This window comes from Xyrauchen texanus, chromosome 2 (genome assembly GCF_025860055.1).
Source record: "Xyrauchen texanus isolate HMW12.3.18 chromosome 2, RBS_HiC_50CHRs, whole genome shotgun sequence".
Classification (NCBI taxonomy): Eukaryota; Metazoa; Chordata; class Actinopteri; order Cypriniformes; family Catostomidae; genus Xyrauchen; species Xyrauchen texanus.
This window is the reverse complement of record NC_068277.1, coordinates 49,824,791-49,841,586: the sequence shown is the minus strand read 5'-3', so window position 1 is coordinate 49,841,586 and position 16,796 is coordinate 49,824,791. Positions and strand designations below refer to the sequence as shown.

The 16,796-nt window shown below is 36.5% G+C and overlaps 1 protein-coding gene across 3 annotated transcripts in view; it reads right to left on the bottom strand.

Moving 5' to 3' along the window:
- The window catches only part of LOC127657636 (collagen alpha-6(IV) chain-like), a 167,196-nt gene extending 150,400 nt beyond the window's left edge, over nt 1-16,796 (bottom strand). For 2 of the 3 annotated variants that reach the window (XM_052146505.1, XM_052146513.1), the window contains exons 1-3: nt 16,728-16,796; nt 16,464-16,589; nt 16,281-16,326 (exon numbers count right to left, since the gene is read on the bottom strand). In XM_052146505.1, coding sequence (XP_052002465.1) covers nt 16,281-16,326; nt 16,464-16,474 — 57 coding nt within the window. In that variant the 5' untranslated portion in view covers nt 16,475-16,589; nt 16,728-16,796. Of the gene's footprint in view, nt 1-16,280; nt 16,327-16,463; nt 16,590-16,677 lie in introns of all 3 variants that reach the window. The other variant, XM_052146510.1, reaches the window with a different exon arrangement.

The window sequence follows — 16,796 nt, the reverse complement described above, 5'->3', positions numbered from 1 at the left end:
AGCACTGGTTGCATATTGATTTGCGATCTAACGGGAACATATGTGGGCAATGGAGTGCGTATGCGACGCATCCCATTAAAAGTGTGCCGCTCGAGACCAATATAGCAGACAAAGTTCTGACGCAGACTAAATGGAGACAGAACGCATATATTTAAAAAATAATAATAATAATTTGGAGCCTGCCTGCAGGAAATAGAATAAATTGATGAATGAACAGCCAATATTTTCTTTCTTTTTTGAATCGGAGGTGCCGGAACACCGTTCTGGACCATTTCACCCCAATTTAACCCCTGGTGTACATACACACTCAGTGAATACATTTTTTAGGAACACTATGTTCCAATAAAGTGCCCGACATGGTTTTTTGCTGTTGTAGCCCATCCGCCTCAAGATTCGACATGTTGTGCATTCTGAGATGCTATTCTGCTCACTACAATTGTACAATTTTGGCACCATTCTGGCACCATTCTGATTAAACTCTAGAGACTGTTGTGCATGAAAATCCCAGGAGATCAGCAGTTATAGAAATACTCAAAACAGCCCATCTGGCACCAACAATCATGCCATGGTCGAAATCACTAAAATATTTTTTTTCCATTCTGACTGTTGATGTGAACATTACCTGAACCTCCTGACCTGATTCTATGCAATGCATTGCTGCCACATGATTGGCTGACTAGATAATTGCATGAAAATGTAAGTTTTCCAAATAAAGTGCTCAATGAGTGTATATTTACATTTATCCTATATCACACTCTCTCACAGCACTGGTAAATTTATCAGGGTAGATGCCATATTTAATTTCAAGAAATTGAAGCAAATGAAAAAAAGGCTGTGGGGAATATTAAATAGGTGCACAGTCCATTCAATGGTTTTGCTGTCTAAAGGTCCAAGGTCACATCTAATTGTCACAACCCTTTGAATTTTTTGACTAGTGGAATTTTTTTTAAAGATATATTTCAATGTTTCACATAATTAGGTACACAAGAGTACAAGCCATTGAACGCACTGTAGTTTTAATTTGCATCAAATTAAATATGGTGTCTACCTTGACTTAGGTCAATAAGTGTGCTTGGGGGCTTTGCCCAGGGGGCTAAATTCTTGGTGAGGGTTTCACTGATGCCAGAGAAGGGTGGGGTACATGAAGGACAAGTAAAAGCAAGCCAAGCAACAACAAATGAAAGAACAGAAATCAAAAAGGCACTAATCCATTTTAAAGCAAAGAATAAATACAGCTCAAGGCTACAGTGACATGTCAACAATGTAAGAAGGCATGTAAAATGAACTAAAACAACATACACATAAACCTATCTGTATGTTAATACTGTACAATGGGGGGCCCAACCTCAGACTTGCAGACCTTCTCTAAAGCTCTCAACAGAATCTATAGGGTTTGTTTTCCCATCAGTCCATCTTTCATCAGTCATTTCTCAGTTTCTAAAGCGTTTGGCATGTCAGAATGGATTTTTTTGCTCATCATTGTAAATGTTCATTCTTTTCTTTTCCTTGCTTGCAAAGGCAAACATCACTATTACTAATGCTCATACTTGGAATTAGGAAATTCATGGAGAATTAACCCTTGTGTTTGTTTTTGTTTGTGCTATCTTTTATGTTCCCAGTCAAAAATGACTGGCTTACTAAGATTGTCAATAAATCTCTCATAATGCATATACTGTATTATCCTAAGATATTGCATTAGAGCTTTTTTCAACTTCTTTTTTAGTAATTATGACAGTAATTATTAATTAGTTTTTTGAACATATTTAAAATAATAATAATAAAATAAAGATACTATTAATTTGAACTGAGCTTATACCTAAGTGTAACAGGGTTAAAATGGGCAAGGAGGAGGCAGGAACCGGCTGAACATTCAAAGTAATATTTAATAAATCAAAAAGACACAAATACAAATGCACACACAGCAGCTGCGTGTGGCTCTCACTCTCCCAAACTGCCGCATTCGGCTGCATTTATCCCTCTCCTCGGCTGATTAGCCCGATTGGGGGCCAGGTGTAGTGCCCAGCCTGCCCTCCTCCTCATCACACTAAGCTAATAGTAGGGGTCACCCCCTTCAGAATAAATTTCAAATAAAAAAATGAATGTACTAAATTAATAACCACCTGCTTCATCTAAACAAAATAGGTGTAATTTCAAAGCTTAGAAACTTACAATGCAAATAACTGATCCTACCAGTTCTTAAATAATGCTCTTTCATTTGCTGACAAATTAGAACTGCTTTGTTCTCATAATTTACAGATTTGTCATCACAACAATTCTATTCAGAGTTGGTAAAAACATACAAAAGAAGATATCTCAATTAGTATAATGCAATGAACAAAATAGTTTCATTCATTGGTTAAACTGCAGTGAGTATTAGTGTATGAAATTCCCACTGACACACATAAATATAATAAACAGGAGTTTCTTTTTGTAACATTTTTCCTTATTATTTCCTGAAACATACATATAACATATCGAAACTTACAGAAGACTATCCCGATTCAAACAAGCCCAAACACAACATAATATTATAAGTAGATCTTGAAATATTCCTCAAAGGTGTCGATGCACAAAAGTGTCTGAGGACCTTATGTGTATAAACACACATCCACATATGTGCACTTTTAAAGGACTGGGATGCTCCTTAACATTTAATATTTCTGTATTTTGTAGTCTAATCCAATGTCCAGTATTTTTGGGAACACAATAGGTGTAACAAAGTCAAATAAAACCAAAAACTTTAAAGAATACCATTTGTTAACAAAGTAAAGGAATTTTATTCCAATTGGATTAAGTAAAAAAACAAAAACAGGAAAATAAAATAAGTAAATAAATTGTCCGGGTTCAAATGACTGGAACACACCATAGGGGTTAAACAAGTATTTCAACTAGTATTAAACAAGTATTAAACTTTAGTGCATAAGTCATTCCACTTCGTTTGTGCAAATCATACAGCTTACAGAGGAAAGATGTGCTATTACAAATCAAGATAATTTACTCATGAACATACATTGATAGAGCGACCAACGTTACTGTATGCAAAGATATGTTATATATACAGTTATGTATGTCATTGCCTCCCCCAAGTACTAGAGTAGACAAAATGGCCAAAATGCCCATTGCTACAAACAACGCTCTGGAAACAACCCAAAACGCCATAGAGATCGCATAGCAGTGCACTAAAAACACTCAAAGCACCTAAGCAACTTCAAAGCAACACTAGTCATTTGAAAAAGAAAATCAAGAACTGGAGTGCCCCCATTTCAGGAGTGGTGCTAGGAGATGGGGAGGGTGGCAGCTTTTAAAAAAAGGGTCATCTAGAAGACTGGGGAAATTTTGTGGGGAAATGGGGCAGATATCTCATGTTTTTGGAGGGCTGTCGGGGAGAGGCAGTGGAGAGAAAGGTGTAGTTGTTAATATGCGTGATTATTTTATATATGTGTGTGTGTGTGTGTGTGTGTGTGTGTGTGTGTGTGTGTGTGTGTGTGTCTATAACCACCACTTGGATGTTGTTGAGGGACAGGGTGGGGTTGGGGATTGGGAGGGGTAATAGCGGGTGTTAAATATTGATTTTGTGTATATACACGTTTTGTTTTTCTGTGTTTAATATATTAATCAATAAAAAATTGTTAATCCAAAAAAATAAAAAAAACCTGTTTTAGCCACTTGTATGTCCTCTAATCCCCTTTAAAAAAAAAGTGTGACATACCAATGAGAAGGAAAGAATGTTAAGATGCTCTCTCCACACACTCTCAATCTGTTCGCTTGGTGTAAACTTTGACCCATTGTTTGCTTTGAACATGATTAAACATGGGTCTGCATGATTATGACAATTACATATTATTTCCCTTGATATTGTAATAAAGAGTATTTCGATTCGTAGAATTAACATTAAAATACGTATTTTATGTGGAACGTATGCATGCTATATTTTTATTATTCTTATTTATGCTACACAAATGGAGAACTACGTTAATTAAATATTTTAATTTGCATGGAAAACAAGAGATATTAAAATGTTGTATAATTACATCCTAGAATTCTAGGTTAACTGTCGTTACTGATTTGTCGATAGACTCTTTACACTTCTGATTTGTAATTGCGTTCTTGCACTTGGAAAAACAATACATTGTAAATATAAAATTGTGACGCAATGGAAGTAGATCAAAAATGAGTGCTGTAATTGACACTTTTCACGAGTTGCAGTTGTAATTGTAATCTCAATTATTTTTATCATGAATTGTGCAGCCCTACTGGCATGCCTTCAGTCCTGTCACTCTCTAAAATAAGTTATGGAGGAGACATCATTCAACACCTCTGAGCGTTTAATCTCTCCCATCTCTGGTATTTATCATATTAGGATTGATTACACTTTTCTTGGATTGTGGAACTGCGTAATTTGAAATGTTTTCAAGTGTTCAATCAGTAGAAAGATTAACATGAAAAACATACTAGTAGCAGACAGAGCGAGATTAATGTAATGAGAGAAAGAGACCGAGACATAAATAAATAAAAGGACAGGCAGGCAAAAAAGGTCATGTGTAGTAACTATGGGAGGGACCGAAATGGAGATGGTGGGAGACAAAGACACAGCAGGTCTTTCGAACCTGTGTTAAGTTAAACTATCCTTATCAGCTCAACTATGATTTATACTCATGTTGTATTGATTGTAACAGCGGGTCATTACAGAAGAGCCTGGAAGGAGATTCTCAGTGACTGAGCGAAGTATTAAAAGACCCATTACTCCCAAACCAGCCCACACACATGCTTGCACAGACACAAATGCAGATATTATATTCTTCAAAGCTTTTCATTAAGTGTACACTGTATAACTATAGATATACTCCTTATTTAAGTTAAACACCACTGTGAGTGTCTGCTATTCATCTCCACAAAAGAAGGCAAAGCAGTAAAACATTCCAGCCACCTGGAAAGTAAACTACAAGGCATCCCTATTAGATCTTAATGTTTAGACTTAGGAAAAGGAAGATTGAACACGGATGGATGAAAGCCGCAAACAATTAAAGTGAACAATAAAACAGGATTAGAGGAATTCGAAGAAAGAAACATGAGTGGATATGAGCCTACACTGGAGAACGAAAGAAAGAAAGAAAAAACTAACAGAGAAAAATCTTTTTCCATTACACCCCAAAAGCTATTCACGAGTTAGCATATCCAGGGCTCTAGTTTAGACTGTGACTAAAATGGTCACAAATGTGACCAAAAATATATGATTGCGACAATAATTTCAAATGTAGTCACCATTGGCGACAGTCGGGATGTGTGCTTTCATACGCGGTTTCGTCGGATATCATCTTGCGAGTTATCGAATACATCTTTAGAAAGTCAGTGTGTCTCGCACCACTTTTCACCCTTTCTGTTGATGCTGTCTGCACGCAACACCAAACACATCATGAGTCGTGATGTCCGATTCGTGAACAAATGACTCTTTTAAATTGGGTCTTTATAATTAATCACCCGACAAGAACTCGTTTGAACTCAGGAGCTCAGGTTAGCAGTTTGAATTCGAGTCACATTCTTAGCATATCAGCCATCATTGAGTTCACACCTGGGAGTGCAGACATTTCAAAATAGTAGTACCGTGTGTATTTCGGGCTTGTTTATAATTAAAAGTCCCGTGCTATGTACCAAATCTTTTTTTTCCTGGTTATTATTGATTGTGCTGTGAGATCCAGCTTTTGATACTTAAGACCACTGAGGGACTCATACACAAGGTGCAAACATTCACTGATGCTCAAGGACACACACTACTATATGCATATTATACTTCATGTAAATATCTGTTATGTAGATTCTGAAGGATGGTACTAAATAAAAATAAAATATATTTTATCTCTTATATTTGTCTAAATTCTGAAAGGGGTTTGAAAGCTTATGAGACAAAAGGGAATGCAAATTGGTGCACTCAACTATACATTATATATATATTAAACACCTGATAAATGAGCTGTCAGCTGTCTTTTCTTTGGCTTTCTATCTTGATTTTGACCAATAATCTAAATTGAGCAATTCTGAGATGTGGCGACTAAAACCGCCACTTGGCTTCTAAATGTTTCAGTTTAGGAGCCAATGGCTCCTTAGTAATTTTTTCAGTCTGGAGCCCTGATGTCCACATTTTCCTTGAAGTGGAAATGGTAAACAGATTGGTAAAGGTAAACAAATTTGGCTTGCTGTCCATTAAGGAGGGGCTCAAGGATGAGGCTCAACTCAAGCTCTTAATTACCCCCTGGTCTACTTAATTGAAGTTTAGATTAATAATGAAGGTGGAGTTGGGGTGGTGGAGGTAAGCAGCCACTTATATGCGCTTGTCTTTTGATTGACAGAACTAAATTGACAAGCTCCTAAACCTTCATTTAGAACTCCATTAGTGCAGTAGTAACTTATCTGTTTCAGTCCACTTAACTTATTTCAAATAGAGGGCCATAAACATTACCTCCTGGTATTGAGGCTTTCAAATGACGAAGGGGACATTCAGAATTTGAGCCCTGGGGTAGGTTCAGTCGGGGAGGGGTACTAACAAATCACAAAGCAATCATGAAGTGTCTTAGTCTGACCTGGAGGAATGTTCTAGAAAGGGACACCTGCAGCAAGGAAGAGGACTTCCAACAAGTTCTACCAAGCACTCCAGGAATTTGTAATGGGGAGAAAGCAATGGGTGTCCCTTGAGATAACACTAAGATAAATATTCAGACAAAGAGCACAGCAGTTTGGTTTTTAGGTTCTTTGAGAAAGTCTGAGAAGTGAATAAATATAAGGATGAGCTCTGTTCATTCTGCATCTTTTGTCTACTCTTTTTCTTATAGGACCAATACTTATTCCTTAACACTGACTCAACTTTAATCCCAATCCTTAACCTACACCTAGACTAAGCAGTTCAGTGCACCCAAAAAAACTAATTTACAGTAAATGCTTGACAGCCCTGTTTTGGGGCAAAGCTTTCAGAAATATGTAAAGAACATTAGTGCAAGTCAGAGGGGAATGCCTTACATTATGTGCACCTTGTTATTGGAATTCATTGCATTTGGCATAGTTAAAATACTGAAGCATTATCTATATAACTATCTACATAGTGCTCATGCGCCAAACCCCAAAGCTAAATTGCTTTAACACTTATTTATGTTTTTCTAGGCCACATAAACTAATTTAACTCTATATCATTCACTCTATCTCTCTCCCTCTCTCTCTGGATATGGTGTATAACAGGTAGCTATCATCCAAATCTGCAGTTTCTTTCAAGCTATGCTATAGACAAAAAAATGCTGTATACCTCTTCATCACTAAGTAGCAAGTCAAGCAAAGTGCTCCAAAACTGTGCAGACTCAGAAAATATATGGCTTAACTGAATACAAAAAAATGTAAGAGTGCTACATCTTCAGTGCAAAGTCAGTATGTATGGCCATGAGGTTTTGGCATTTTGGTGCAAACATGCACCAAGTCTCGGTCCAAGTGGGTTGGCATAATCATGCACACAATGCGCTAATGGGCTGGGTAAAGTGCAATTTAATTATGAGGTTCTCCTCTGGTTGTTGCATCGTCTGTGTGCAATTATATACTCCATTCCCTCTTGAGCATTTATTACATTCTATTCCTTATAGGCTAAAAGGTATGGTAAAACCACTCCCGTAAGCCCTGACCTCTGCCTTTAACCCATCAAAGACTTTTAATCTCATCTCCCCTTGTTCCTGCTGATCTTATCTGAATGATGTTGGAGGTCTGACTTCAACAAGCCCGATCTAAAGGCTCAGGTATACTTATTTTTTCCACATTCCAGATCGCCTTGCACACGGTTGAGCGCTCAGCCCTTCAATGAATATTCTTTTGACCTTGACTATGACTACTTAGAGATATTCTTTTAGTAAAGTCAACGGCAGGTGCAAGCACCAATGATGCGCACAGACGAGGATTGTCCAAGTGTCGAGAAACTCTGGGCCACATGCTGACAGTCGACACAGATTGTGCTTATGACGAAATTTGCTTTACACTAACGTGTATTCTTCTAAAAATCTTTGTTTGTGTTCAGCAGAATAAAGAAAGTCATACACATCTGGGATGGCATGTGGCTGAGTAACTGAGAGAGAGAAGTTTCTTTTTTGGGTGAACTATCCCTTTAATACCATGTGTAAACTAGGGATGTGCATGATTAATCAACTAATCGAGTACTCGACTATTAAAAACACTACTCAAATATCGAAAAGTGATGTTCCATTGTGCATTTTCCTGCCGTGGGCAATGTTGAATTATATTGTAAAATTCTCTGGGGGACACTGTGTGGATATGTGTCGTCAAGGCGAGGGCGAGACTAGAAGGTAACCATCTGGATGCTGAAAGTCACACTAGAGTCGCATGCGATGTTCACACAGTGGAGTCCCACAGAAACACTACACCTACCACTACCCCTAAACTTAACTTTTACTTTCACCCTACCCCTAAATCTAGCCCTAACCCTAATCTTAGTAACAGCAAATGCGAGTCTCACGAGAAATTGGCATTCGGATGGTTACCTTCTAGAAGGAAAGGCTTAAGAAAAGGAGATATGATGGCATCTTGTTTGTTTCCAGCAAAGCCAAAAGTGGCAATCATTGAATTCTACTATGCTGGTATTGGGTTTTTGTTAGAGTAATAGAATGGACAAGGATCTGCTTTTAATGATGGAAAGAAAATGCCAAGCATTAAGAGAAACTCAGAAGCTTATCAAACCAGTATGTGGGTATTAGGGATGGGCATTCATCAATAATTTGATATTCGAATATTTAAGCTCATAAAAAATAATATTAGAATATTTTATTATTTAAATGAGCCAATTAATGAGAAAGAAACGTTGAAAAAAAAAATTTAGTCATAAAGGTTGCGTCACCATTAAAAACAAAAAAAACAAGCTTCTAATTATAATCAAACCAGCTTATATCATGTCCTGTGTTATTATATACATTTAAACAAGCAATGCGTGAAAACAAAAAAGAATAGAATGAAAGCATTTAAGCTCACGCAAAGTGAAGAAAAAGAAATCGATATTGAGGTAGACACAGTTAACGTGCAGGATGACTACAAACACTCGGCACGTTTATATTGTATCTCATGTCATATTTTTGTTGAGAAAAACAAGCATATCCATGTGCTGAGTAAACTCATTTATACACACCAGTTTAAATGATGGAATGTCCCTTTCCTCAGCTAGCAAAGTGTTTCTTGGATGCCATGTTTGTTTTTTACAGAAGCATCACAGGGATTACGTTGCTATGGGGACGCTGCTCTCTGACGAGCTGCACATATACGAGAGTAAAGTGTATACCGCTTATCCAGTACATTTAAACAGGATCCCAGCTTTCTGGTGTCCATCTGAACGTACTGAGTGACAGAACCGTTTGCTCAACAAATGTGATCAACTTGTGTCCACACTCAACAGTGCCACCCAGTGTATTCTATTATACCTGCCAGTTTTAGTTTGTGTGTTCAGGATTTAACATGCATCTCACTGTATATATGGCCAGCAAAGAAAAACTTTGCGAAATTCGAATAACATTTTTTATATTTTAATAATTATTGCAGAACGAATATTCGGCATCCCTAGTGCGCATGTGCGTTAAAGGAATATTCCGGGTTCGGTACAAGTTTAGGTCATTCGACAGTATTTGTGGCATATTGTTGATTACCTCCAAAAAGTATTTTGACAAATTTTCTTAAGAAAAAAAAAAATCGAGTTTACAGTGAGGCACTTACAATTGAAGTGAATGGGGCCAATTTTTGGAGAGTTTAAAGGCCGAAGCGAGAAGCTTATAATTTTATAAAAGCACAAACATAAATTATTCTATTAAAACACATATATTATTTAAGCTGTAACGTTGTTTAAATCACTTCATCATCATTCACTATAAATATTTGTGGTAATCAATATTAAGATGAGCTTAAAGGAATAGTTCACCCAAAAATGTTAATTCTCTCATAATTTACTCACTTTTCTTTCTTTCTTCATTTACTCACTTTTCTTTCTTCACACAAATGAATATTTTTAGAATAATTTTTCAGCTCTGTAGGTCCATACAGTGCAAGTGAAAGAGTGCCAACATTTTGAAGTCAGCATCCAAGTAATCCATAAGACTGCAGTGGTTAAATCAACGTCTTCAGAAGAAATATGTTTGGTGTGGGTGAGAAACAGATCAATATTAATGTCCATTTTAACTATAAATTCTCCTTCCTGCTCAGTCAATATCCACTTTAACTTTCATATTCTTCTTCTTTTGTTTTTGGTGATTCACATTCTTCATGCAAATGCACCCTACTGGGCAGAGAAGAAGTTCTAGCAAAAACGGACATAATATTTATCTTCTTCTCAACCACACCTATCATATCCCTTCTGAAGCTATGGATTTAACCACTGGAGTCTTATAGAAAACTTTTATGCTGCCTTTATGTGCTTTTTGGACCTTCAAAGTTCTGGCCACCATTCACTTGCATTGTATGGACCTGCAGAGTTAAAATGTTATATTTAAAAATCTTTGTGTTCAGCAGAAGAAGATGGCATGAGGGTGAGTAAATGATGAGAGAATTTTCATTTTGGGATGAACTATCCCTTTAACATGTATTCAACCTTGAATATTCCTTTAAATCTCTGAACACCGTCAGAGAGCATTTCAATAAAAAGCCAACATTAACCACTTGTTGTTCTGATTAATAACAAGTGAAAAGATAAAAATGTGATAGCCTTTATGTACACTCAGAGTTTTTATATATATATATATATATATATATATGCATTACCGTAATACCGTAAGTATTAGTTTCTAATCCCCAGGTACGAGACATTTTTGTGTGTTTTTTTCCTTTTTTTTTTATGCATATTGTTTGTATTTAAAATAAATTTACAAAATTAAAGCATAGCTTGTTTTGAAACCGTTCTTGGTAATGTTTGTAAAAAAAAAATAATTATAATGTTTAAGTACGTGTCTTTCTTGTTATTTTTAACTTAAATTTTTACTTACAAGTAAAATCGATTACATGTTTTTGTGAGTGAGAGTACTTGACTATAAAAATGTTTACAAACTGCCCATCCCTGGTGTAAACAAGGCCACTAATAGTAATATAAAGTATCAAACTGAAAGACCACAAACTAATTAGCCCATACTAAACAACATAATTTCTCCACATTGTAGCATACAATTCAAGTCAGAAGTTTACATACACTTAGGTTGAAGTCATTAAAACTCATTTTTACCAGCCCACAGATTTTATATTAACAAACTATAGTTTTGGCAAGTTGTTTAGGACATCTACTTTGTGCATGACATGAGTAATTTTACCAGCAATTGTTTACAGACAGATTGTGTCACTTTTAATTGACTATATCACAATTCCAGTGGGTCAGAAGTTTACATACACTAAGTTAACTGTGCCTTTAAGCAGCTTAGAAAATTATGTCAAACCATTAGACAATTAGCTTCTGATAGTAGGTGTACTGAATTAGAGGTGTACCTGAGGATGTATTTTAAAGGTGATAATACCGGTATGTAAGATTGACAACAAGTGTTTGAAATGGGTATTGCAGTCCAAATTCAATGGGTAGTTGTCTGCCCCACCCCAGACACGAAGCTCATGCGGGTTGACACACAAATGATCCAACTCAGCATCCACAAATGATCCAACTCAGCATCCGTTTTAAAGGATTTCTGGGATTTAAGCTATCTCCATCTTTCAAAGGCATCTCCAATATTTATCCTTGTTTTACTACGCCTCTGGATATGGTGGTTTTTAGACTGAAGACGAGGCTTTTTAGGTCGGGTGGAATCTGTTATCTCTGATCCAGTTTGTTTGCTGGCCTCCATGACTGCAGCACGCAGTGTTGTTTGCCTGCAAACTTGTTCAAATCTGGCAACCCGGTGATGTAGAAATACTATTGGTGAGTGGGCAGTGGGCAGTATCACACAGGCCAAAACATAAACAGAAATTCCTGCCCGGAATGGAAACTTCAAAGTAGAATATACTGGTTTGTATATTACATATACATTGTTATCGGAGAAGCCAGTATTTCAACTTAGCATGTTTCCTAAATCTCTAATGACATATTATGGTCATATTATGATTTAGTACAGTAAAAACATTACATATAGCACCTTTAAGGCCTACCTTCTCAGAAATAGAATTGTGGACCTCCACAAATCTGGTTCATTCTTTGGAGCAATTTCCAAATGGCTGAAGGTACCACGTTCATCTGTACAAACAATTGTATGCAAGTATAAACACCTTGGTGCCACGCAGCCATTATACCGCTCTGGAAAGAGACACATTCTGTCTCCTAGAGATTTTTTTTAATTTTTTTTTATTAAACCTTTATTTAACCAGGAAGAGACTCGTTGAGATTAAAAATCTCTTTTACAAGAGTGTCCTGGCCAAGACAAGCAGCAGTACTATACCACATATACAGTACATACAAACATAAAAACTGCAAACATACTAGATACATAAAACAACTGACACAGCAAATCTTTCAAAATCAGCCACAATCCTAAAAACACATTAGGTAAAACATCTGCAGCTAGATGTGACTGCCTCCATGTCAATCAACAACCTCTTAAAAGCAGCCAATGAGACGAGCTCAGTAAGTTTCATGGATTTCTGCAAATTGTTCCAAGCAGAGGGAGCCGCAAACTTAAAAGCCTTTTTTCCTAGCTCAGTTCTGACCTTTGGGACAGATAGCAGGAAAAGATCCTGGGAACGAAGATTATAAGTCCCGGTACTGTTTATACTGATGAACGTAGTTTGGTGTGAAAAGTGCAAATCAACCCCTGAACAACAGGAAATTACCTTGTGAAGATGCTGGAGGAAATACGTAGACAAGTATCTATATCCACAGTAAAATGAGTCCTATACCAACATAACCTGAAAGGCTGCTCAGCAAGGAAGAAGCCACTGCTCCAAAACTGCCATAAAAAATCCAGACTACAGTTTGAAAATGCACATGGGGACAAATATCTTATCTTTTTTGAAGAAATGTCCTCTGGTCTGATGAAACACAAATTGAATTTTGGCCATAATAATCCCTAATCAGGCTAATCAAGCCCTTGAGAGGGATAAAGGCGACTGGAGGCGGAATTCGCAAAATAGATGGCATGAGGAAGTAAAATTATGTGGATATAATGATGCAACATCTCAAGACTTCAGCCAGGAATTTAAAGCTTGGTCACAAATGGGTCTTCCAAATGGACAATGACTCCAAGCATCCCTTCACAGTTGTGGCAAAATGGCTTAAGGACAACAAAGTCAAGACTGGACTGGAGAGGTCATCACAAAGCCCTGACCTCAATCCAATAGAAAATTTGTGGGCAGAACTGAAAAAGCGTGTGCAAGCAAGGAGGCCTAAAATCCTGACACAGTTACACCAGTTCTGTCTTGAGGAATGGGCCAAAATTCCAGCAACTTATTGTGAGAATCTTGTGGAAGACTTCCCAAAAAGTTAGACCCAAGTTAAACAATTTAAAGGCAATGCTACCAAACACTAACAAAGTGTATGTAAACTTCTGACCCACTGGGAATGTGATGAAAGAAATAAAAGCTGAAATAAATAATTCTCTCTACTATTATTCTGACATTTCACATTCTTAAAATAAAGTAGTGATCCTAACTGACCTAAGACAGGGAATGTTTTCTACGAATAATGTCAGAAATTGTGAAAAACTGAGTTTAAATGTATTTGGTAAAGGTGTATGTAAACTTCTGACATCTCCTTGTGTGTATCAAAAAGCTTGCCACTCTGTAGGTGTTCAACCTTTAGATATTTTACTATGTCTTGCTTATGCTCAAGTCTCTACACTGGCTGCCAGTATTTGCTAGAAGTAAACTCAAGACTCAAGGTCTACAATGCTGCGTGCAACCATACACTTCTAGCTTCCCAATCGTGCAACAGAAAGGATTCCTGTCTGTTCAGGTCTACATGAACTCATACAGAACAGCCAAATCACCAAATACTTTCAAATAAAACCTCAAGACACACCTTTTCATGATTCACCTCATCTAGAATTCAAATTCAGCTTACTCAATTATTAAATAAATGCCTCATTACCTCCAAATTTCTCCCACTGACCTGCACTACAACTCTGATTTCTCTGTAGTGACTTGTGGGGTTACATGTAGGGATGTTCCAATACAGATACTAGTTTCATAATCTGTTCCCGATACCACTCTCATCTACTTGAAAAGCTCCGATACCAAAAACCAATACCATTTGATGCAAGAATGCCATTACGTCAACATTCAGAGCACAAATTAAAATCACGTCATGTCCTAGTAAGATTATTAAACTGCAAAGGCTCAGATTTAATGAGATAAATATATATTTTGCATGCGTGCGTGCTTCAAAGAGAATGTGTTGTGACGACACCAGCTACTCATACCTTTTAAAGCTCCTTGGCTCATACACGGAAAACACCATGACAAGCATTGCATACTCTGTTTGTAGCAGATGACAGCGAACAGAGTGCAAATTCACTTTGTAGCATGAAGCACATACAGACTACATATTTATGTACTAAATAGCAGCCTTTTGCAGTTTAAATATCACACTGGGTCACGTAGTGACTTGCTTTCCTGGAAGTTAGAAACTACCGTCAAAACCACATAGACACAGAAAGGGCTTCACTCCAAAATAAAAGCTTCTGCCATAATAAAACCTTAATTTAAATGGAAAAAAGTATGACAGAAAACAGTATAGTTATGTAGTATTCACTGTAGGACTACTACTGTCATGTCTACATGTGTTTTTGTTCATGTCTTTTATTTTGGAATTCTAGTTCCTGTTTCATGTCATGTGATTTAATGTTTCCCTCAATGTTCATGTGTCTTGTTTTCATTGGTTTATTGTCTTATCAGTTCTAGTTTGTCATTGGTTTAAGGTTATTGGTCTTATTTTCTTAGTTCTGTCTATTTATTGGTTTTCTTGTTATTGTTTTACCCAATGTCTGTGTATTTAAGCCCTCATGTTTGCCAATGTCTCTTGTCAAGTATTGTTAACCTTGTTTGCTAGGCTAGTTTAAGTCAAGTTTATGTTCATGTTAATTGTTCATGTTCAATGTCTATAGTTAGGGTTTGGGATTTCACATATTTCAATAAACTGCACATTGCCAGTGCCAGCACAACTACTACTAGTACTACTAATAATAAATCAATAGTCATTGTATGTATTTTGTCCAGTGTTGTATTTTGTATTGTGCAGTGAGGTTCTGTATATAATAAAATTATCTTGAGAATTAACTGCTCTTATTTTCATTTGATTAAAGTTTTGATTAATTCATTTATTTATACACCACTTTGATGGAAAAATTAAAATAAACTGTTGATATAGAATTCTGAAAAAAAACGTACTGTATCAGCGAGAACTGAAAATAAATAATTGTTCATTCTCAAAAATGGTATCAGGATATCCTTAGTAACAATTAAGATAATTAATACAGTACATATATAAAAGAGTCTTCCTCAAGTGCAGATATATTGCATAAAAGTTCAATTGTAAACCGTTACCCTCAAAGTTGGTATGGTACATGTTTTCCCTAATTTGGTTATTAATCTGCACTATTGATTTGTGGCAAATTTAATTTTACTTTCATAAATTTATGGATTAAAAATACAATTTGCTTCCAAAAATCAAGCAAAATTATTTTTCAGAAAAATGCCTTGCTTATATCTATACAAATATGAATTAAATAATAGGTTTATCTGTAAAAGTCAACAACTTATGTGAGTTCATACATTCAGAATTGTAATTGTCAAAACGGGTGTGGCTAAAAACAGGTAGCTTTGCATATTAACTTGAGGGAGGAGCCTCTTTTTATAATTTGCAGATGGGTGGATGGAGACACTCCAAGAGTCAAACAAGAAATAAAACAGATCACAAGGAACAGTCAAAAGAGTTCTAAATGGAAACTAACAACAAGAGAAATGTGTGAAAAAGAAAGCTCTTGACATCTGACAAGTTAAACAAGGTAATCTAAAACCTTTACAGCGTGAATTCAAAACCCTGTAAGATACTGTGTCTTGTACAATATACCTGGATGCCTGGGAAACACAATGAGGAATGTATCCAAGCCATGATGATCCATGTACATTACAGTTAGCCTACTAAAGCTTTAAAACAGCTTCACGCTTCAGTTAAATGATGGATGAACAATTAAATACTGGTGATAAAATGAAAGAAAAAAAAACGGATCTGTTTAACATGTGAGGAAGAGCAGCAGTCACACACACTGAAGAGTTTCTAATATTGATATCGCACTTACCCCGTGTATAGACTTTGCACACAAGACAACAGCTAACACCAAAAACCTGCAAAGCAACATAAACAAATCACACAAGCAATACTCGCCTGACTAAACCTGACAGTTAGACATTCAAGTATCTTTGTTTGTGAGATTTAACAAACTTAATAAAATTACATTATTTCTGGATATAAATAAACTTACCTAAGCATCATTTAGCAACGTTTTGAGGAAAACGCGGATATTTATCCTCGGCGTCTTCCACTTTTCACAGTAAACGTCTGTTAGTGGCTTCAAAGCTTCATTTGAGAATCCAGGGGGCTTCGTCCACTTCGGACGAAAAGAAGAGAGACATGGATAAAAATCAACAATTAAGCAAACGATAGAAATGGTATTTTGCACATGCCACACGTCTTACATAAAGTTCGACTTCTGTTTGTCCTCTGAGAATAAGAGAAGTTCACTCACACGACAGTTCAGCAGTGAAAACGGTCTATCCGCGACGGAGTCGACGCACGCACCGCTGCAAGTGCGCTG